Here is a 23,699-nt window from a genome sequence, read left to right as displayed (position 1 = left end):
ATTTAGACGAACTAATTTATTAAAAAAATATTATTATCGTCCGATTTTAATAAACTTTTTTTCAATTGTAAAGTAAGAAAATATGTATTTATGGATAAAATGTCACGTGTCCATAACTAGAAAATTTCACAGAATTATGAATATGGATAATTTTCTATAATATATATTACCCATTTCAGTGGTGTAATTAAGTTTATTAATATGTCTTAATCAATTTTAGCGTCCAACAATTCACCCAATACGTTTTTTATTTTCGACCAAAAGAGTGACTTTTTTCTTTAAGCTTTTTTATAAATATAATAATTTTTTTATATACACTTAAGAAAGGAAAAGCTAAGCCAATAAATTTATAAATTAAAAATTAATTAAAAATTGGAAAAAATTGTTCATTGATTGTAAAATGAAAAATCAATAAATAATAAGTTGTTTAAAAAACTTTTATTATATATGAAAATAAGAAGAAAAATTAAACCAAGGAAAATAATAATAGTATATTTAAATAAAATATATTTGTTAAGAAATTAACAAATTCAGAAAATAAAATAAAAATATTTGTAACTGTACTAGTAAATTTAGAAAATACTTATAAATACTTTATAAATAAGTATAATAAATTCATTAAAATAGAACCCAATATTAGTTATTAAATTATAAAAAATAATTAATAATACTAAATAAATATGTATTTATAGACAAAATGCCATATTTTCACTACTGGAAAATTCTACAGATTATGAATATGCATAATTTAGTACAAAATTTGGTATATACCCATTTAAGTGGTGTAGTTAAGTTTATTAATATGATTTAAACAATTTTGGCGTTATCCAATACGTTGTATATTTTGTGCCAAAAAAGTGACTTTTTTCTTTAAGCTTTTTTATTAGTAATATCTTTCATTTAAGAAAGGAAAAGTTAAACCAATAAATTTATAAATTAGAAATTATTTAAAAATTGGAAGAAATAGTTCATTGATTGTTAAAAATATTTTTATTATACATGAAAATAAGGAAAAAAAAATTAAACAAAGGAAAATAATAGTATATTTAAATAAAAATATATCCGTTAAGGAATTAGTAAATTCAAAAAATTCATAAAACTCTAAAATAGAAATATTTCTAATTATATTATTAAATTTGGAAAATATTTTATAGATAAGTATGATAAATTCACTAAAATAGAATAGAAAATATTAGTTATTAAGTTATTCAAATTTATTAAATTATTTAGAATAATTACTAATCATTAAAAAAATTAAAATTTCTTAAATATGTAACTAGTAGTTTACATTTGTAATTGGATTATTAAATCTCGATAATACTTTATATATAAGTATGACAAATTTATTAAAATAGAACATAATATTAAATTATTAATTTTATTAAATCATTAAAAAAATTACTAATCCTTAAAAAAAATTATAACTTCATAAATATGTAACTATCAGTTTGCAGTAAAAATCGTTTCATTAATCAACTGATTATTTGTTTTATTTTTAGTATCTAAAATAAAAGTATTTCTAATTGGATTATTAAATCTAGAGAATACTTTATATATAAGAGAGATCAATTCAGAGTAATTAAAACACAATATTATTTATTAAATTATTAAAATTTTATTAAATTATTAAAAAAATTATAACTTCATAAATATATAACTAACTAACTAACAGTTTACGGTAAACGTCGTTTCATTAAAAACCGAATTATTTATTTATTTGTGGGGTATTATGCCGTCCCCTCCTGAATAATCTCCCTTCTTTTTGGTCACTTATTCAGGATACACCCATTCATTATACATTGCACAGCTGCGGTGAATCTCCAAATAATTCGCTGATAACGTATAAAAAATAAAAAACAATATGAGAGATACGGTAGCATAAATAAATAACGTAACGAATATTAGCGGTGGCCACCACAATATTTAAATTTGTTTAAAAACTGTATGCACATGTGTTGGAAACATGTGTCCGACCCGCCACGTTATAAACGTTTTTCCGCTGCATCAGACCCGATCCGATCCGTTTTCGCGGAACATTGCAAGACGATACGGACCTCTTTGTTTTGATTAATTCATTTAATTACGGCATACGTTTACCTTGAACGAAATCGACGCGGTCCGCTTTACAATATATTACACGGAATGTGTAAGAGTTGAGCGTTACGCCCGGCACGGACTGGCCGATTCGCGTTCGCCTCAATTATCACCTGAATCGAAAATACAGTGCGTTCATTGTTGTTTGGTGCGATTCACGACGGGGAAACCGGAATCAATATTTGCCGTTGGTGGTAGCGACTCGAAAACACGAACGTCTGCCACGCACTGTATCTGTATATATGTTATACCGGGCCAGTTTCGTCATGTGTACGAAACTTGATTAACGTCGACTTTTTATTCATGCCGATTTTTGTGTGTGACCGATTATCGTTTTATCGATCAAACATCGTTCTCATTGTGCTATTATGATTGTGGACTTTGAGGTGCTAAATGTGTCGTGAACCGGTCGAGGATGGAGAAAGTCGTCTTGGCGTGTGTGTTTGTGGCCAGTGTTGCTGTGGCCTTTGACCAAACAGGTATTCCATTTGTGAAATGCATTCGATTCTCATTTGGTGGGTTAGTCCCACCATCATTTTTACCGACACTCTTTTACGAAGTTCCAAAACTTTTTCTATTTAATTATTTTTCACAGGCAGCTTACACTCGGAATGCAAATTATCGACGGATTGTGATGGAATTGGCTACTGGTGTAGCAAAAATATGACTTGCCAGTGTTTACCAGGATATGTTCCCAATACAGAACTGAAAACATGTCTTGCTGGTGAGTAAGGTGGCAAACATTAACATATGACGGCAAAAGAGAATGTTAAACATGCCAATCATTAAAATAATTACGCATCAAAAGTGTTGTCATCATTTAAATAAATAATTGTTTTATACTACGAACTCATTCCTATCAGGAGCGAACAATTCGATTAAAATCTAATTATGTGACGTTTATTTTTTATCTAGTCAACTGAAAGTATAAATAAAATTGTTTAAATAGTTTTTAAAGAAGTTTATGTGCATATATGTAAACTAATTCGGATGTTGATTACTGACACATTGTTAGACTTTATCTAACTTCCGGTTAAGTATAGCATTTCGTGATTATAATTTTATAATTGTGAGACGTTTTAATGTTAATCTGAATGAAACAGAAAATTCCTCCTTCCTCTCAACAATCACATTCTTGATTACAATTTTATAATTGTGTGTATCATCAATGAAAGCAGAAATAACGAAACGTTGTAAAACAATGCAAATTATTTTATACGCAGATTAGTCATTCCCATGTTGAAGTACTTAAAAAATTTAAAAATACTTGAAATATTTTTTAATGTTTAGTGATAAGGTTTGTATTTGCGTAGGTAATATCTGTAAGATAAGTAGATTATAAGATATAAAATATTCGATATATGTAAATTCGATTAAAATTGATACCGTGCTAATAGAATTTATAAAAAATAATTTTAACTTAAATAAAAATATAAACGTTTTTTCTATTGGAAAAATTGGAATTACTTCTTATTTAATACACTTTTTAGAAACTAAAATTACAATTTATGTACGTGAATATAATTTAAACTTTGTGTTATGCAAGTTATGCAAATTAAACTACTACAAAAATTATTTGATATGTAAGTTACTAATGAATAGTACATAAAAAATAAATGGTCTACATAAATTTAACTTAAATAAAAATCTAATCTTTTACTATTAACATTGTATATACCGTATCAAAAATGATGAGCGTGTCTACTCGCATATTGAGACGGAACATCAATACCCCTTTGTAAACAAAAAGGAAAGATATACATGCAATTATGTGGGCGGGCCGAACTGACTGGAGGGGATCATTTGGGTTTGCTGCGTTTAGCATGCGGTTCGTCTCCGCAGACGTTGTTTTTAGTATATTTTATTTAATTTTTGGGATACATTTTTATTTTGAAAAAAGTAGTTTATTTTTAGAATACTTATTTTTGTTTTTAATATACCCTCAAAAAATATTTCAATTTACAGATTGAAAATTATACAAAGTTACGGAATTTAAATGGAGCATCCGAAGAACTCGAACTACATCCCTACGCATACGGAGAGTTACTAAATGCATTCGCAAAGATTAATTTACATTGTGCGCCGGCGCGCACCAGCACGGCGCATTGTCTCTGAGAGTAGGGATTCTTACTACCGGGCAAAACTTTTCTCTCTTTGTCGTGCATCCATCTCTTACAACATCCAGACACGAAGAGCATTTTTCGTACGGTATAAATTTTTTTCTGATAAAAAAAATTGTAATTACTTGCAAGTATTAAAAATACTTCTATTTGAATTTTAAAATTCAGAAATTACTTTAAATAAGTGTCAGAAAAATACTTTTTATTAGTATAAAAAAAATTAAAATAGAAAATAAAACTTATAAATTTCATACATTGAGAAAATTCAATTTTTATAAAATTTGTTGTAAAAATATTATAAATTTAAAAAAAATATTACTATATACAAAATTAAATTGACAAATTTCTTGTAAAAAAAGAAAAAGAATATTACTATATTCGTTTAACAATATCTAAATGAACTAATAATAGTTTTAAAGTGTCAGAAAAAATACTTAGAAAATATAAAATAAAACTCTTAACAAAATCTCATAAACTGAGAAAATTTAATTGTTGTGTTCTAAAAAATGTATATTAAAAATTAACTTCCATTTATAAATTTAGCAATTACATAGTTAAACAATAAAAAAAATAATTAATTTTACTGATCATTATTTGTTTTGGGTTGGCAAAAAATAGAGCAACTTATGCCATTTATAGTTTTATTACTACAAATTATTTGTAATTAATATTTTAATTAATTCTACACTAATATATTGTAAAATTCACATTATTATGAATATCTTCCAAACATCTCTTTTTCATGGAAAGCAACATATAGTCAATAATATTAGCATCCATATTTTGTCAGGCCTCTTATTTTGTTGTTCACTATCTCCCATAAGTTTTCAATGGAGTTTAAATCGGGAAATTGACATGTCCAGTTCATAACATTCATTATTTCCCTTAAAAGCCACTACCTCAAATATTTTGAAATGTGCTTCAGATCATCTTGTTGAAATTAATGTTTTAGTGACATATATTTATCTGAATGTGGTTCCATGTTGATCCTCAATATTTCTTTATACATAAAACGATTCAAGATACCCTCTATTCAATGGAGAGGACGCATTCCAAATCCCGAAAAGCAGCCCCATACCATTACCGACCTGTCGCCGAGCTTAACAGTAAGTGTGATAAACTTTGGGTTAAACTTTTTATAAATAGGTCACCTTACATATAAAATCCCATCACTGCTAATCATATTAAACTTGATTTCATCACTGCAGATCGCTCGTTACCAATCGTTTAAAGTCCAGTGTAAAAGGGACCTAGTAAACTCAACTCTGGCTCGTCTGTTCTTCTCTGAGATTAGTAGTTTTTGGTTGGCCTTCTCGCATGAACACCCCCCTTATAGTAATCTATCTCTTGCGGTTCTTGAACAAACATTAATTCCAAGTTGTATCTCAAGTAGATCTTTTATTTTGCTGGAACTCAGGAAAGGAACTTTTTTTGGGGTGGGATAAAATTTGTTTATCCTGAAACCTATTGGTTTTTGTTGCTCTTCCAGTTTTATTTGACTTTTCTCTCATCGGATTGAAAGAATGATACAATTCGTAATTTTCCGAAAATAATAATAATTTTCTTCCACGAGGCATTTTATTAACTCAGTTTACTTTGGTAGAAACTGTAAAATTAAAAAATATTGTTGATTTTGTAAAGCCATTTAGTAAAAAGTTACTCTCCCATTTGCCAACCGAATATTTAGTTTTCTGATTTGTAACTAACAGAATTATTCTGCCAATACTGTATGTAAGATAAGTAAGTAAGATTACTTACATATAAAATATTCGATATATGCAAATTCCATTAAAATTGAAATAGTGCTAATAGAATTTATAAAAACCCAACAACCCACATGCACAGATACATTAACACAACAATGGTAAAGGTTTTTGAAACGAAAAAGGAAATAAATACCAGCATTTTAAAACAAATTACGAAAGCCAAACATTTATCTTTTGCAAACAAAATTCTCGTATAATTTAACATAACGATTCGTAATGTATGAGCATGCAAATTGGATAAGTTAAAAATTGAATAAATTCACTATCAACATATAAATATTTATAACGAGTTTTTTTCTGTGAATAATAATGAGGTTTTCCCCAGGTTCGTTGTACAGTTTCCAGAAGATGAAACTTAAATATTTACGGGAACGTCATTTCTTTTCGTAAGGTAAAGAAATCCAGATGAAAACATATTGATAATATTTATTTATTACTTTATGGATACATCATATGCGGGACTAAAGTTTTGCGTAATTACTTTAAATATTTACAACACCAAACTGCTTTTTTATTGATCTATTTATTTTGCCTTCGCTGCACTGTAACTAAAACTGACTAAATTTGTATTTTATGATGACATTGAGCAATTTTCTTTTGATTCGAACACTTTAATCAACGTACGTACTTTGTGGTACAGATAACGAGTGTGGTTTTTATGATATCAAATTGGAAATGGCAAATAACTGAATAAGGGAAATGCGGTCACAAACCCGTTCTAGAACAATTTTTGTTTAATCACTTACTGTGAAACATGAGGACTTTATATGAGTAATGCTATAGCGGAAAACAATCAATGGAAAATCATTTTGTACATTAAGTTTTTTCTTAAAATAACATTGTTTGATTTTAAAATGAATTATCTTAAAAATGTAAATACGTGTTTTCACATTTAATTTTTTTTTATGGTAGCATTTTGTGATTTCTATTATTCTCAATACGAAATGTGCATCGTTTTTTGTTCGACTTTATCAAGTTATTAAAATTGTTTGCGTCTCAGCTATTGGACCAATCTCGAAACTATATTAATGAAAGTTATACAATGTTCATTTATCTTGAATTTGAATCCTAATTTAGTCAAATTGGTCAATTAGAACTCAAGTTATGTAATAAAATTCGTTGTTCGAAAAAATCTTAAGTGTGATTTTTAAATTTAGTGCGCCACAATTTATAGGAAAATAATAGTATAGTGATATATAAATGGCAGAAGTTTTGAAGTGGATAATATGAAATATTTCAAAAATCATGATATCAGTGGTATTATTTTGTAACAAATATATACAGTATTGGTAGAAAGTAGAGCAACTTTAAAAAAATCTAAATTGCTACCGCCCTGTATATGCAAATCTAATATAATTTATACCAATATGAACACAATGTATACAAATATATCGGTGAATATTTCTTGTGTTAAAAATAATTCTGTCAGATACAAATAAAAAAACCTAAATATTAAATGTCACTAATCTCTACAAAATTCAGTATTTTTAATTTTACAGTTTATACCAAAGTAAACTGAGCTAATATAACGCCTCGTGTAAAGAAATTATTTTCCAAATTAAAATTACAAATTGTATAGTTCTTTCAATCCGATGAGAGAAAAATTAATATAGATCGATTGTGACGCATTACAACAATTTTCAAGATTTGGTAATGTGGAAGGGAAAAATTAAACTGGAAGACCAAGAAAAACCAGGAGATTTCAGGATAAACAAATTTTATCCTACTCCAAAATAAAACCTTTCCAGAGTTCCGCAAAATAAATGGTTTGTTTGAGACTCAACTAGGAATAAATGTTTCTCCAAGAACCGTAAGAGATACACTACTACAAGGGGGTCGTCATGCGAGAAGGCCATCCAAAAAACCACTTCAGTCAGAGAAGAACAGACGAGTCAGAGTTGAGTTTAGCAGGTCCTTTTTACACTGGACTTTAAATGATTGGAAAAGAGTGATCTGGAGTGATGAAATCAAGTTTAATCTGGTTAGCAGTGATGGGATTTTATATGTAAGGCGACCTGTTCATGAAAAGTTTATTCCCTAAGTTTACCAAACTCACTATTAAACACGACAATAGGTCCGTAATGATGTGGGGCTGCTGCCCATTGCTTATCCTTTAGTCTGTTCGTAGAATTTGTTGTTCCAACCGAAATAGCTTTCAGTAAGGCACGTACCTCCAATATATCTGGAGGGAATATTTCTGATATGTTTAAGGAATCATTGACATGAATTTTAGTGAAAAGTGAGACTATGTCGAAACTGACCAGTCTATGTTCTACATTAATTAAAACATGTTATTCTCTTTTATTCCCAAAAATATTCAAATAATTTTACCTGGTAAAAATAAAACATATTGAAATTTAACTCTATTTAATATAGCTATCAAATGATTAGACTTTAATACAGTTTAAATGTATAATTATAACTGTTAATAATTTTTCAAAATGTGTAAACTTGTTAATATTCCGTGTAAATAAAATACATGTGAATTGTTTAGCGTGAGAATGGCTAATCTGATAATTAATCGGCGGATGAAGTAATTGGCATTGTTTCGTTTCATTCATTTCCACATTTTAATTGCACCGGACATTTCCACATTGACCAACATTTCACTACCAAAAACCTCAATTAACAAACAATTAATTTTTCAGCTGTCGGCAAAAAATGCCAATACGACGACAACTGCATAAAAGGCGCCTTTTGTAAAAACCAAGAGACATGCGAATGCAAGGAATTCCTGCTCGCGAGCTTCGACAAACTGTCCTGCAACGGTAAGTAAACCGAATTCCATTTTTGTGCACCACAAATCCGCGCAACGGAAACCGTCAGGTGAATATTAAACGTGCTTATTTCAGCGGTCACAGACATTGACGATCCTTGCGACAAGGATATTCAATGCTCCAAATTCCTGACTGGAACGCTTTGTTCACGTGGTAAATGCGCTTGTCCCGACGACAAACATTTGTACAACAAAAAATGCATTCGGACTTCTTACATTGGTGATCGTTGCGATTCCGTTGCTCAATGCGAACGCAGGAGGGGCCTGAAAGGTCTGGTCGCATGCCAGGACAATGTTTGCGTTTGCACTGTTAAAGAGGATCCTGCTGTGTGCAGTGCCACTGTCAATGTTACTAGTGTTTTTGTTATCTTTTGTCACATGCTGTTAGTCATTATATGGTGAACCATGAGCAGCAGTGGGATTTTATTTGTCTTATTTTTTAGTACCTAGTTGCCTAGTCAGTATTATAATACTTACTTTTCAATGGTTCAATGTATTTATTGAACAATTTCTAATTCATTTACTTTTGGTTTTTAACCATACCAAAAAATATTTGGTATTACATTTAAATTTAAGTGAATCATTTCATTTTCGAATATTTTTTATCTTTTTTGCCACATGTATATATGGTTAATGTACATAAGTACTTGTATTATTTTTGTAATAAACGATTTTCAAAACGAACATTTTTTTATTTTATTTTATTTTACAAGTTATTAATTCATTTATTAATTGATAATAAAAAGTATTAATAATGTTGTTTTGATTCAACAATTATAAGTGATTTAATTTCATTAAAAAAACTTATATTTTTAAATGCATGGTGTCCCTAAATTGAGTTCACAAAAATTAACCAGATATTCTACCTAAGAGAGATACTGAGAGATTATCTGAGAGGGTGAGGAGGAGCTTAAAAATGGTCCTCTTGTCGAATTTCGATAGCATGCACCTTTTTCAAGAAAAATTCACTTTATAAATTTTAGTTACTAAGAGCATTACAGCAACTGGAATTCCCTTTGAAGGCCTGCATCTCTTTTAGGAAGCATATTGTCTTGAATAGGCCTATTTTGAGGTCAAGAATATGTGGTTAATTTTTGTGCACTCATTTTAAGAACAGCCTGTATATTTAAATATTCATCAAGTTTTATAATTTTTGGAAATTTTTATAAAGATTTCTGTTCATTAAAGAACTTTTTGATTTCACTTTAAAATTTAATTTATCAACTAAAAACATGTACTAAATAAATAATTTTTATATTTTGTATAAAAAGTTATAACAACAAATTAAACATATTTTTTTATTTCAGGGTCGTGGACGATGAACAAATTTCTTTATAAAGTTGTACCTGTTTTATGTTTTATTTACTATAAATTAATGTAAAGTTAGATGTAATGGTTTTTGTAATATTTGTTGTAAATTGCACGTTATACATTGTTTACAATATGCAGAATTTTATTTCAATAATAAACTATTGGAAAATATGTTAAAAATTGTAGTGTTTATTTTCTATTTTTAAACTTCAATTATTTTGTCTTTACTAGTTATGTAAGTAGAATCTTTAGTCTGTTATTATTTTTTGTAGCGAACTAATTATATTTATTAGACTGCTTGGTCTAACATTAGGTCACTGTGCTGCTAAATAAATTAACACACATTTGCTCGTAATGTATTTGATATTTAAAGTTCATACACTAGGTCTTCAGATTTGTAAAGAACTCCTAGGGTATTTTATCATTTACCAAATAGAGCATTCACTTAAAAACAATTATTAGTAAAATCTCTATATTTATAATTATTTAGAAACCCTAACAAATATAACATAGATATTGAAACAATGGCCACGAAAGCCTTAATCTTTACATTAGTAGAAAACCTTCATCATTAACTTTATTATCAAAATAAGTTAACAATTTAATTTTGTACATCGTATTTTCACCCCTGCTTCAAGCAATAAAGCATTTACACTCTTGTGCATGCCTCCTATTAGATTATCAATAATTCTTGAAAGTTATTATTCCATTCTTCAACTTCAACCAGTAGTAAGACTGGAATACTCCTGGCAGGATTTAAATAGAGTCAAATTAATCTGAATAAGTAATACCATACATGCTCAACTGGGTTCATGTCTGGGGAACGTGGTGGTCACTCCACACCCCGGCCCCACCACCTCTTGTATTGGTATGTAATTTTTTTTTATTCATCATTTTGACAGGAACATATACCAAATAGTTCTTTTTCCATACATCGTTCCATTCCAAAACATGATACTTCCACCAGCATATAAAACCACTTCAAAAGACATTTGACCATTGAGGCAAAATCCAATTTTGATGAATATGAGTAATAGCCTAGATACTCTTAAAGGTTTTCTAGATCGTTATTATCTAACAACAATCCGTCTTGATGGTTGTATTCGAAATGAGTTGATGACATGCAGCCTGATAAAGATTCCTAAGGCTCTTAACCATTACTCACCTATTTCTCATAACCATTTGACCTAATACTAGAGTGTGCCAAAAAATCGACTGTTGTTTTTTAACTTCAACCGACACTGAAAAGTTATTTCCTGGATAACTTTAAAAAATGCTCTTGAAAGATGAATTTTTAAATTTAATAGGAAGATCCTCCTCATCTCAGTTTTCTAGTTTTTCTTCAGTACCATGTAGCAAAATACATATCTCGTCATTACGTGATGGTACACAAAATTTCTTTTTACATTTCTTGTAGGAAATTGAATTCTCTACAAAAAACATATCTGTTCTTTCAATGTCTGGGGAACCTGGTGTTCACTCCACGTCCCGGACCCACCATCTCTTGTATTGATGTGTAAAAATATGTTAAATGGATAAATTTAAAATATTTATTAAAAAAAATATTAAAATCAGTACGCAATGGGATTCGAATGCGAATATCTTCTAAATGGTTAGATTAATCGATTAACCACACGAGACCTTTTTTGTAGTGCGTTTAATTTTCTACAAAAATGTGTATTGGGTATTTTATAATATTTACTTATCCACGAGTTATAAAATTCAGAAGTAAAAAAGAAATTTTTGTTTAACTCTTCTAACTTTGGTCTTCGATATCTTTTAAACGGTAATAGTTATGAAATAATTGCAAGATAACTTTGTAGAGCGTTCAATTTCCTTCAAGAAATGTAAACAGAAATTTTCTGTAGGATTAAGTAATGGCGAGATATGGATTTTGCCATATTAGACTGAAGAAAAAATAGAAATCCGAGATGAGTAGTACCTTTCCACAAAAATTAAGAGCATTTTTTAAAGGTGTCTGAGTTTTGAAATAATTCAAATTATCCACTTTCAAAGACGTACAGTGTAACTAGCTATATTTGATTGTGGTTGTCCAATCATAAAAACTAGGTTGAACCCAAACTAATTAAATTAGACAAGTTAAAGGACATCCTGGCAATTTTACGATTTTTAAACATCATTAAATATTTAGCTATACACAAGTAAATGCTTTTTTATTAAAATTTTATTAATATTTTTGACATAAAAACTGTTAAATATACTTATATATCTATATTGTTTTAATTAAATTTAAAAAGTCTATTCATACTTCATTTACAGTGTGGTGAAATTAAAAAAATCAATAAAACGTAAGAACAAAAATAAACAAACTTATCACAGAACTAACAGCAATCCGAGGTACGGTTGCGCCATTTCCACATTCCATAGTTTCATTTCCGGGCCCGTAAACGCACTCACACCGTCTATCCACGCAGGACACGAGGTCCTTCAGTTTCTTGTCGTACACACATTCGGCGTCCGAATCGCAGGATTCACCCACTTTCTTGGACACGACGCATTGGGTGCCCGTGTAGTGCTCGCCCAAATCGCACGTGCACTTCTTCTCGTACGAGCAGGTCGTGCCGGGCAAATAGGTCGCGCACTGCACATCTTCGGTGCAAGGATCGCCGATTTCGGTTGCGTCTGAAACACGCGGGAGTAATTGTCGTTTCCGCAAAATGTGATTTAACTACCTCTCAAACAATAGCTTTGGTGTTTGCAAACGGAATAACCCTGACGGCACGTGCAAATCTCGTTGCCACAGTAGGAGTTTGGGGTTTTGCAGTCCGAATCGGACGAGCAATGGTCGCCCAACCTTTTCGAAATCACGCACTGGTCCCGCGTCTCGTTCGGGACCGAATCGCTGTTGCAGGTGCAATGGCCCACCACGCAGTTAGCGTATGTGTCATCCCTTAATCGACATTCGGCGCTAGAACTGCAGACGTCGTGTAACACTGCGAATTGATCATTTAGTTTAATTTTTTTTAATGTAATTAAGAAACTTACGGACGTCTTTGTAGCACCTCATCTCCGGTTGGTACAAGTGGGATCCGGGACCGCAGGAGCATACGCCGTCGCCAGGAGATCTGAACTCACAAACCGACAAAGATCCAACAAAATATGTGCACTCTTCTTTATACAAACAAGGATTTGAATAATTTAGATCTGAAATAAAATGTTACTAATTTACTATACTCAGGAAATATAGAAACTTGAACATAAACTTTCTTTTGAACATTTCGCAGTTATTTCAGAAAAAAAATTGAATAAACTGATCGGAAAAGGTTAAGTACATTAACAAATTGATTATTTGTGAAAAAAACGTAAAAATGAAAACAATAAAACCTTATATATTTAAATATTCAATTTGTAACCGGAATATTGCGTACACTGAGTTGCCTATCCCAGCCAAAGATGTTGAACCGAGACATCACGGAAACGAAGAATAAAAAGATCAACGGCCAGCTTGTGTTCAACTTCGTTAAGTGTTAAACGCCAATCAGTTAATATTGTGTACTTCTACAACACCCTGCCCTTACATTTTAACTCTGTTCAAGAAGTTATAACAAATTTCTACTGCCTATTCTTATCAGAAGCTGATCGACATCGTGTTGTAGAAATGCTTCGGGCTGACTCAAGACAATTTGATGTAGTTGCTATATTTAATGTTGATCCATGATGTGCAGCCTCTATAAAGGATTTCTAGAGACTGGACATGAGCAAGATCCGCTTAGAGAAGATCAACCAAGGGTTACATCAGATCGAGAAGACAGATTATTAATCAGAGAAGCACGAGAGGACCAAATAATAAACTGCACACTTCTCAGACAAGGTCTGATTTTTGGCTGCTGGGCATCATATAAATCAAGAACACATCGGTTAAATGACGTGTAACCAGATTTGCTTGGTGTCAGGAAATATATTTGTGGTAGGAAGAATGTTGGTTTCTGACCATCATAAACTAATCACTGGAGGCTATCTCATTTCATATCCCAATGATGCCATTTTCTGCCCAACCCCAATCCAACTAGGACCAGTAAAAAAAGTTAAAAAGAACTTCCTTCTTCTGATTGCTCAAAGTTATCTTCTAAAGCTAAAGTTCTAAGACAGTTGTCTTGATATTCGTGTATGGTTCGTCTCCTTCTTGCTTGTACTGTTCCAACAATTTCAGACAAGGCTTCGACGCTTCATATCTGTTCAAATTTAATAATTCTCACATAGATGAATAAACTTTGTACCCTTAGTATACTAACGACATTCGAAATGAATGAAAGAATCCTTTAAAAACATCAAAAATGATCCAAGAATTCAACACTCACAAAAAGTTCTCCAATAAATTGAACTAATCTATGTGTTTTATTTTCTATGTTACTAAGTATTTTTCTAATCGTTGAAAAATAAAATGCATTTCGTCTGTTTAATATGATGTTTACACATTAATTCGTTACACATTTTTTATCGGCTTACCGTACCACTACCACAATTTTTTTGAGGTCAATTCTATTATAGGAATTACACACCGCATTAATTTTAGATACGTGACTGTACTTACTCTTTCCACAATAGAAAAATGTACGATTTCTCAGCAACATATTGAATCCTGATTTGCAGGCACATTCACCTCGTGTGTCTAACGTGTTTCCGAGACAAACTGAATTTTCCGAAATTTTGAAACAGTCCGCGTCTTCTCTACATGGTTGTCTGCTACCTAAAATATTAATACACAGTAATTGATTATCGGGAAAATAGTTACTATTGTTTCTGATAACTATATTTAATATTTAAGTTCATTAATACGCTATCAAAGACACTTACTTTGTTGACTACTAGGTAAAATTAATATGGACAATACACTAATAAGACAAATTACACATTTAAAAGCAAACATTTTGTACATGTTTCGCACTATACTATTTACAAATGAAATGAGCCATAGAAGTCTGATAATTTAAATAGATACGGTGAACCTGACTGTTTTTATCTTAAAACAAATATCTGATAATAATTTAATGACACAGATAAAATCATTTATGTACACAATTCTGGAAGTGCAATATATTATTTTATTTTAATAATAAATTGGGAAATTATTATTAGGTTACCGTGTTGCTATTTTTATTTTGAAGAAACTAGTTATATAAAATTTTAACAAATCTTTAATTCAGGTAAAGCTGTATTAAGTATTATTGATATTCCATTTAGTATGCAAATTTTCAATTCCAGATCTATAAAAATCAATTGGTTTTTGACTAAATTTTTCGAGATGGCATTTTGCCACTAAGAAAATATTGTAGGGATCTAAGTAAATGGAAATCCAATATCGGGTGGTGGGGCAGTACCATCCACCTCAATTCAATAAATTTAATATTTCTGGATGGTCAACCAAGGTTGGTTAAGGATGTTTGACAAGAATTTGCTTCCACTTCCGTCCTTAGCATGTCATTTCCTAATGTAGTTGGTCCTCCTGATCTAGATTTGAACTTGGAGAACCATCTTTAGTGTTTACAAATGTCTGATGCACTTGGATAAACATCGCAAATGTTTTTGGTCGGAACTGTTGCTTTACTGCTCTTGCGAAACTCAAAAAGCATAGCAATGCTCCTAAGAAACACATACCTCCCAATAAAGAAATCATCCATACCGGCGGATATCCAAAAACAATTAGCCAAATCAGAAACCTTTCCACCTCGCTCATAAGGTCTACTCAAAATACATAAGGTTAATGTGTCACTCCGACCCATCGTTAGTACTCCTGGGTCACCAACATAAAACTTAGCTAAGCATCTTACCAAATTGCTACAACCTTTAGTTTAGACGTAGTGTCACTTTTCATTAAAGTTCTTATCAATGATTCCTTAAACATGATATCAGAAACACTCCCTGCAGATATAGTGGATCTTTTCCGTACGTGCCTTACTGAAAGCTATTTTATTTGAAACAACAAATTCTACGAACAAACTGAAGAATTAGCTAAGGGCTGTCCACTTAGTCCAGTGATCGCCAATTTCTTTATGGAAAAGTTTGAACAAAAAGCGATTGAAACTTCCAAACACAAACCTTCTGTTTGGTATCGTTATATGGATGATACGTTCGTGATATAGAAACATGGACAAAAAAAATTAGATCAGTTTCTGATACACCTAAACTCTCAACATAACAATATCAAATACACAATCAAATTGGTGGAGAACAAAATATCTTTTTTGGATGTCCTAGTGAAAAGAGTGGGTGAACATTTAGACCATACAGTACAACGAAAACCTACACACACGGGTCGGTATCTACATAAACTATCTAACCATCATCCTAGTCAAAACAAGGGGTCATCAAAACACTAACCGAACGAGTCAAGAGGATATCGCCACACACCACCTCGCTGAAGAACAAGAACATTAGGAAAAAACACTACAGACGAATATAAAAGCTCAGAAATAAGACGTACAATGAGACCTCATACTAATAATAATGATCCAATTAGTGAGGTCATGATTGGTAAAGCTTTTCTCCCATATATATGTAAAGATACCGACAGAATTGGTAAAATCTTATTAAACCATAACATCCATACTGTATATATACCAACAAGGAAGATTTAACACACTCTCAGATCTGCCAAAGAGGTAAGAGACCATTAAACAGCTTCTGGGATGTACCCCATATCATGCTGGTATACATCGGTACCACAAAACGTTCAATAGTGACTAGGAATGAAGAACACAAACGAAACTACATCCTAGGACAATCGGACAAGTCTGCTTAAGCTGAACATGCACTGTTAAATAGAAATCAAGATAAAATTCCAAGATACACAATTGCTGGCCTCGACAACTGGATATCACAAGAGAATGATTAGGAAAGCAATTGAAATCCATAAACACGGAAAGAACTTCAACAGAAAAGAAGAAGCATTGAAGCTTAATAGAATATGGACACCAGTGTTCAAAAACACCAATATCGTTAAGCAGTTAAGAGCTGACAACGAACAGAACGAAATTTCTGATCAAATATCTAGTTATCAATCAGATGTCTAAGTGACACGAACCAAATCAGAGCTCTGAAGATGCTAGCCACTCGTGCTAGCGAAACGTCAGGAAATAATTCCAACAAACATCGACCAATAAACCCGAACAACTATAGATATATAATATTGAATTATTTATTACATAAAATTTTAGCCCCTAAAGATGGTACCAGTCTAAGTGGAGAAACGTAGATTAATAATTTATGCCCAGGAAAATAACTAGAAAATAATATTGAAAATGACTTATATTAAATATATTAAATTACAATTATTTTCATATTTATAAATATTCTCATCAATTATAAATCACCGAAGAGAATGTTGTACAAATAGAACTACACAAAACAAGAAAATCGTCACAGACAAAGGGTCGGAACCGGAATTACAAAAGGAACGATCGACGCATCCGCATCTGTAATTAACGCATTTAATTTTTCCAATCATATCCGACGTGTACTCGCACTCCTCATCTCTGTCGCAAACATCCCCTAATTGAAAGGATTCGATGCACGTGATGTTGTGCACGTGCATCGTGGGTGGACAACCGCAAGTCTTGAGGTGCTCCAAGCATATGGCGTCCGTCAATCTCTTCTTACACTGGACGTTCTCCTCGCAGCTGTCTCCGAAATTTTCCGCATCTCTCAAACAGAATTTCCCGTTCATGGAGATCGAATAGCCGTCCTCGCACAAACACGTGTTGCCCGTGCACGTCGCGTGTCCGATCAGCGAACATTCTTCGGATGCTACGCACAAGTCCCCCAAATTTTTCGATCGTACGCAATCGTTCATGTCTCGGTTCGCCCTGAATCCTTCGCCGCAATCGCAGATGCCGTTGCATATTCCGTACGATCCGTTTTTGAGCAGGCAATTTTTGTCGTATTGGCATTCGACGTACAACGCTGGAACGTGTTTATTGAACATGTGAATTTATATTTATATAAATAAGGCTTACGCAATGTTGTGTAGCATTTGTGGTCTGTTGGATCCATATGGGTTCCAGGCATACACCCGCACACTTCATTGTAGCAATCGCTTTTACTTCCTAATATGTGTACACAGTCTGTGTAATATTGGCATTCTACAAAAATTCCGTAAATAAATTATTAAATATCATTCTTTCTTTAAAGTTCACTGTTAAACTACTACAAAGTGGTGGCTACTGAGATGAGGCACGCCTCACTTAGGAAAATGGTTTTATTAATTTAACATTAATATTAAAAAATGCATTTTTTATATTTTTATTTTTTATCTTAATAGAATGGGCGAAAAAATTATGTAATATTTACTTATCTACGAGTTATGATATTTTTTTCAATGAAATGTCAATAGAAATTTTGTGTACATATTCCTATATGTACACAGAAAAACTAGAACGCTGAGCTGAGGAGGAGCTTCCTATTAAAAATAAAAGTTCATCTTTCAAGTGCATTTTTTAAAGGTGTCCAGAAACTAACTTTTCAGTGTCGGTTAAAGTTAAAAAACAACAGTCTATTTTTTGGCACACTCTAGTATTAGGTTAAACAGTTAAGGGCCTTAGGAATCTTTATCAGGCTACATGCCATCAACTCATTTCGAATACAACCATCAGAAGACGGATTGTTGCTAGACAATTACCTTTGAGAGTATCTAGACTATTACTTAGACACAGAATATCAAAGTTGAAATAGACTCATATTCATCAAAATTGGATTTTGCCTCAATGCTCTCCTAAGATGAGCTTTTAATTTTTATAGGGAGGTCCTACTCATCTCAGTTTTCCATTTTTTCTTCAGTCAGATGTGGCAATATCCATATCTCGCCATTACTTGATCCTACAAAAAATTTCTATTTACATTTCTTGTAGGAAATTGAACGCCCTACAAAAAAGGTATCTTACAATTTTTTCATAATTTATGGACGCTCAGAAGAATAAGGTAAGGTAAAGTAAGGTCAATTAATATAACAATTGACAGTTTGGTAATTATTGCAGTTAATATGTGGATTATTTTTATAATATAATTATTTGGTCAAATTTATACATACATTTCTATGATATTACATTTTCCTTATGTTAAATTTAATTGATTTGAAATATTTTTATTTTAATTTTATCAAATTTTAAAACAGTAGTAAACTATACTTAATATAGAACTATATTTTACAAAAAATATAAAAAGAACCGCCTAATTTCGAACAAATTCGAGTAATTTTCGATATTCCCGTAACTTGCAAGATTACCAACTGTTTTAATCGTATGCGGATTAATGATAAGAAAGATAATATTAATTTACCTATATAATCAAATTTCTCCGAAGACACTGTAATTAAATGACACGTGATTGCAGCTGTTACATATAATTTTAATAGTTTAAATGACATTTTCTTTAAATTTCAATAATACGAATACAAGAGATAAGATAATGCTACGTAATCTTATCAAGCTCGTCGAAAAAAATTATTGACATAAAAAATATTGAAATTAGATATAATTTACTTAATGTGTATAGGCAACCCAAATTACATAAACTATGGACCTTTATTGGTAAGACAATTACCGAATAGCTGCTGAGATATATTATATACGGAACAAGAAAAAACAAAAACAATATATTTATTTTATTTATGCGTAATTAAGAACATACTATTCGAATGATTGATGCTTTTGTCAAATAAATTCAATACGCAAAATGGATTTTTCAAATCACAAAACACCCTTTTATACCAAATATCTTTTTTTGGCCTGTATTTGTTAAAGTATTCAAATTAAGAATTGGACGGTTTAATTCTTTAAAAACAAATATTGTGTCATAGTAATTTAAGCTGGAAATACACGTTTATATAATAAAAAGATCACCACCTCAACGGCCTTACTTATGTTAATAAATTCTTTCATGTCATTACTGAATGACGCCATATCCTAATAAAAAAAAAACCTTCCACTACTGAATCCACTCCACACACACTCAAGTAGTTTTTGAAACTGAAGAGTGGTCAATGTTCGAAGACTTCATTTGTGTCGGTATTTGAAGTTATTATTGGCTAGAGGCACGTCTCAGCTCCCCCCCCCCCATTAAAATAAAAGCCCCACCCTAAAGCGCATGGGCATTGGCACGAAATGGCAGATTTAAAAGTGCCTCTGAAGAACTTATTTATAATATTTATTGAAATTTAAATTAAAACTTTTCATTTTTACATTTCACCCTTGTACCTTTGTTTAAATATATATTCTATTTTAAAGAACAAAAACAAAAAATGAATTTTTTTATATTATAGTTAAACTCCAACAAATATTTCTTAAATAATTAACTATTTATTATTAGAATTTAATAAATATATACACACATTTCAAGTAACAAATTATAACTAAAATAAATATTAAAAAAACAAAAACAACATAAACAGTCCCAACAGAACCGATGTAGGTTTCAATGCGACGGAAGAACCTGAAAACCATTTCGATTAACAAAAACGTAATTATTTACCAAATCAACTCACTTAAACAATAACCATCAAACTGTTGATAATCTGATTTACACTTGCAGTCCCCCAAAATGCATTCAAGTCGACTCTCCCCGCTTCCAGGTTGGTGACAATCAGCATTGGTCTCGCACTTATCACCTAGTACTAAAAACAGAATGAACATAAAAATCACTACAATATTGTCACAAACTTACACATATCCTGGACGCATTTTCCAGTAGAATTCTTGACCTGGAACAGTTCCTTACACCGGCAATATCCATTGAAACATTGGGAACCGCTGCCGAGTGTAATAACGCATTGAACATCCTCCGAACACGGGGAATCTATGCCCTTAGCTTTTATTAAACATTTAGCGGCGCCGGCTACGTATTCCTCTTCGCAAGTGCATTTCGCTTCGACACATCGCGAGTGTTCCGTTTTGATGCACTCGTTGGTTTCGGCACAACGTTGGCCCAGGTCTAAAAACGTTCTCACACTCTAGTCGCCCCTAATTAGAAAATATTACTGCACATACCGACTGTTTTGTAGCAAGATCCATTATGGCCGTGCATGTGTTGTTGACACACGCATTTGTTTTCCTGACAGTGACTCGAGGGTGTTTTGGCACTGCACTGAACGCTGTCTTCGCATTCGCCGCCCAGACCCGTAGACACTGGAAAAAATGGGAAATTTACAAAAATCCTTGTCAACATGCGTTTGTTGATGTTACTACTATCGGTGTTAAATTAATGTAAAGTAAACAACCCTTAGTAACATGTCGTCAACTTACTTTTTAGGCAGGTCTTTTGATTGGGTGTCGGCACCATGTCCTTCATACATTCACACTTTCCTTCTGTGCACTGGGAATGTTCCACATTGCACTCACGATTGTCTGTACATGACTCTCCAATTTTGTTCACCAAGATGGTTGTCTGCTCCGAACAGAAGGGTTGGTCGCCGCACTTGCAAAATTCATTCACACACACTCCTCCAACGTCTCTGCAGTCTTCATTGTTTTTGCATGGGATTAATGCTGAAATTTGATTTATTAACACTGGTAAATTTTGTCTGATTAATGAAGTAACATACTCAGCTCTAAGCTTTGTTGTTTGGTTAATATTAAGTTATTTAAACACATTGCGTGTTTAAAGACAATTAAAGACATAAGAATTTTGAATAAAACCATTTTTACAATATTACAAGGCACACACGACACCACACCAATTAAAAATGTATTCGTTGGCTTTTTTGTAACAAAAAACCACAAAATTTTAGAATATAGTTTTGGAATAAAGAAACGTTACTATTTTTTTGTAGTCGATGAATGGATAGAACGTTGGAATCTCAAGAAACACGGTCTTATCTGTATTGGTGTGTTGACAAACTGTTCTGTTTATTGCACATTGGAATGATTGATGTAGAAACAGGGAAATAATTATGTCATCTTTCCTGATAAGGAATATTTAAAACTTTAAACAGTTGTGGGGGTTATTTATTGCCAATAAATTAATAATAGGTTAAAAAGTTAAAAACTATTTAGAGTTTGGGGTTAAAACATTCATAATTTAAAAATAAAAATAACTTTTAAAGCAATCGCCTGGTTCAAAGATGAAAGAGATGTGGTTGCTAATGTTCTATAAAGTTGCCACCAAATGTTGGATCAACTAATATAGTTTATTATTCAGCCGACAAAGAGGCCCGAGTTGTAGAAATAAAAAAGAATACTGTCACATTTATTATAATCCACAACTAGCTGCGTCCAAGTTCAACAACCATGTTATATTTATTCTCATATGCGAGAACGGCGCTAATTGACGATCACGAAAATAAACACTCGTAGTACAAATGCAGTTGGTGCGTAGCGGAAGAAATTGTATAAATACTGTAATGCATCTCTCGCTACTCCAGATGTCTAAATTTATGTCATTAAATCAAACAACGACTAAAGTGCCACTGATGTTCAATCCGATGGTGTCTTAGTGCATTGTTTCAGATATAAATTCGCCACCATTACTCATCGAATTTATGTCCGCAAACGCCACTGAAGAAACATAATCAGATGGATCTTGTTGTATTAATTCACAACTATTACTCATCGAATTTATGACTACGTTTGGCGTTCACAATAATATTTTGCCTTCTGGAAACAAATTAATATGCATATTACCAGCCGACATCCGTTCTCTGAAGTGGCTACAAGAGGAAGATATAAATCTCGCCGTGAATTATGTTTTGTTATTGCTTTATTGTCAAAATCACCATCTTATATTCACTGACTTAATGGGTTAATAAACATATTTGTTATGTAATTTAAATGTGAAAAGCTTCCGGGTAACCAACCCCAAATTACATTTTTTAAAGCAACACACAAAAGGGTTATTTAATAAATTAAATCATAAAAATACTTCTTAACTGAGCAGTAAAATTTCGAATTAATCCCGGATTGAACTTAAATAAAAGCTCACATAAAAAAAAACATAGGTGTGTGTGACACAATCGTCGAGGGTAAAGGGATTACAACCCAGTGTTTACAATAAGTCGTGGAAAGTCACAATTTATTATTCATTTCGACGCGTGTTATTGGATCCAGTCTCGCACATAAATATGGATCTTATCGTGTTACAGAACGAGCCGAATTTCGAGTGGGGTGCAATAAAGACATATTGTTCAGATAAGTGTGCGCTTTGGGGTTACGCTTTTCAACAGCCACGCCGTAAATTCAAGTGGTTTCCGTGTCATGAAGGGTTGTAAATTTTGTCCTCAATGGGGTTGCGCAAAATGTTTACTTGCTTCGGATCATGGACGTTTCAGGCGCCTAATTAAATAATTTATTCGATCATTAAAAGTGAATCGATTACATTGTCTGTGGTCATCAATTATCACCGACTGAAAACCATGTAACTTAACACCGAAACTGGTTCACAAGATTAATCCCAATTCGGTTAGTCTGAAACTGACAGGTCATTTTTATTCTTCAAATAGTTGAAACTTTTGGGTGTCCAGTTTCTGTTGGTGAAAAAGCTTTGGGAATCGTTATCTAAATATGCTACTGTTTGAAAACATTCATCAGATTTGTTTTTATAATGTGTTTAAATTATATTTTAGTACGACACTGACATTGTTCTTATTTAGCCAAAGGTCAAGTCTGAAAGGAGTCTTTCATTCAAGTC

The 23,699-nt window shown here is 31.8% G+C and overlaps 4 protein-coding genes across 6 annotated transcripts; 1 reads left to right on the top strand and 3 right to left on the bottom strand.

The window, feature by feature from the left end:
- Positions 1-1,992: 1,992 nt before the first annotated feature.
- On the top strand, positions 1,993-10,238 carry LOC109608568 (uncharacterized). Of its 2 annotated transcripts, none has more exons than XM_020025014.2 (4): positions 1,993-2,573; positions 2,690-2,818; positions 8,629-8,748; positions 8,833-9,440. In XM_020025014.2, exons 1-4 carry the CDS (start codon positions 2,510-2,512, stop codon positions 9,156-9,158), a joined length of 639 nt encoding a protein of 212 aa, XP_019880573.2. In that variant the 5' UTR covers positions 1,993-2,509; the 3' UTR covers positions 9,159-9,440. The 2 variants fall into 2 exon arrangements, with proteins under 2 accessions (XP_019880573.2, XP_049821541.1); XM_049965584.1 differs by lacking the exon at positions 8,833-9,440 and adding an exon at positions 10,064-10,238 and having other exon boundaries at positions 2,007-2,573.
- Positions 10,239-12,348: 2,110 nt separating this feature from the next.
- LOC109608577 (multiple epidermal growth factor-like domains protein 10) lies at positions 12,349-15,004 on the bottom strand. The gene is made up of 5 exons (XM_020025023.2): positions 14,883-15,004; positions 14,620-14,775; positions 13,074-13,232; positions 12,761-13,021; positions 12,349-12,710 (listed from the first exon to the last, which is right to left on the bottom strand). The coding sequence occupies exons 1-5, from the start codon at positions 14,962-14,964 to the stop codon at positions 12,367-12,369; spliced, it is 1,002 nt and encodes a 333-aa protein (XP_019880582.2). The 5' UTR covers positions 14,965-15,004; the 3' UTR covers positions 12,349-12,366.
- Positions 15,005-17,318: 2,314 nt separating this feature from the next.
- On the bottom strand, positions 17,319-19,484 carry LOC109608534 (cell death abnormality protein 1). 2 transcript variants are annotated; one of them, XM_049965582.1, is made up of 3 exons: positions 19,359-19,484; positions 18,041-18,166; positions 17,319-17,987 (listed from the first exon to the last, which is right to left on the bottom strand). In XM_049965582.1, the coding sequence occupies exons 1-3, from the start codon at positions 19,444-19,446 to the stop codon at positions 17,395-17,397; spliced, it is 807 nt and encodes a 268-aa protein (XP_049821539.1). In that variant the 5' UTR covers positions 19,447-19,484; the 3' UTR covers positions 17,319-17,394. The 2 variants fall into 2 exon arrangements, with proteins under 2 accessions (XP_049821539.1, XP_049821540.1); XM_049965583.1 differs by lacking the exon at positions 19,359-19,484 and adding an exon at positions 19,111-19,201.
- An 871-nt stretch (positions 19,485-20,355) lies between these two features.
- Positions 20,356-21,778, bottom strand: LOC109608575 (prion-like-(Q/N-rich) domain-bearing protein 25). Its single transcript, XM_020025022.2, has 6 exons — positions 21,619-21,778; positions 21,320-21,562; positions 21,065-21,202; positions 20,742-21,008; positions 20,563-20,691; positions 20,356-20,510 (listed from the first exon to the last, which is right to left on the bottom strand). The coding sequence occupies exons 1-6, from the start codon at positions 21,713-21,715 to the stop codon at positions 20,443-20,445; spliced, it is 942 nt and encodes a 313-aa protein (XP_019880581.2). The 5' UTR covers positions 21,716-21,778; the 3' UTR covers positions 20,356-20,442.
- Positions 21,779-23,699: the final 1,921 nt, after the last annotated feature.

The sequence above is a fragment of the Aethina tumida genome, chromosome 3 (assembly GCF_024364675.1).
Source record: "Aethina tumida isolate Nest 87 chromosome 3, icAetTumi1.1, whole genome shotgun sequence".
Classification (NCBI taxonomy): Eukaryota; Metazoa; Arthropoda; class Insecta; order Coleoptera; family Nitidulidae; genus Aethina; species Aethina tumida.
Note: the sequence above shows the minus strand (reverse complement) of the source record. Positions and strands in the feature narration are given on the sequence as shown.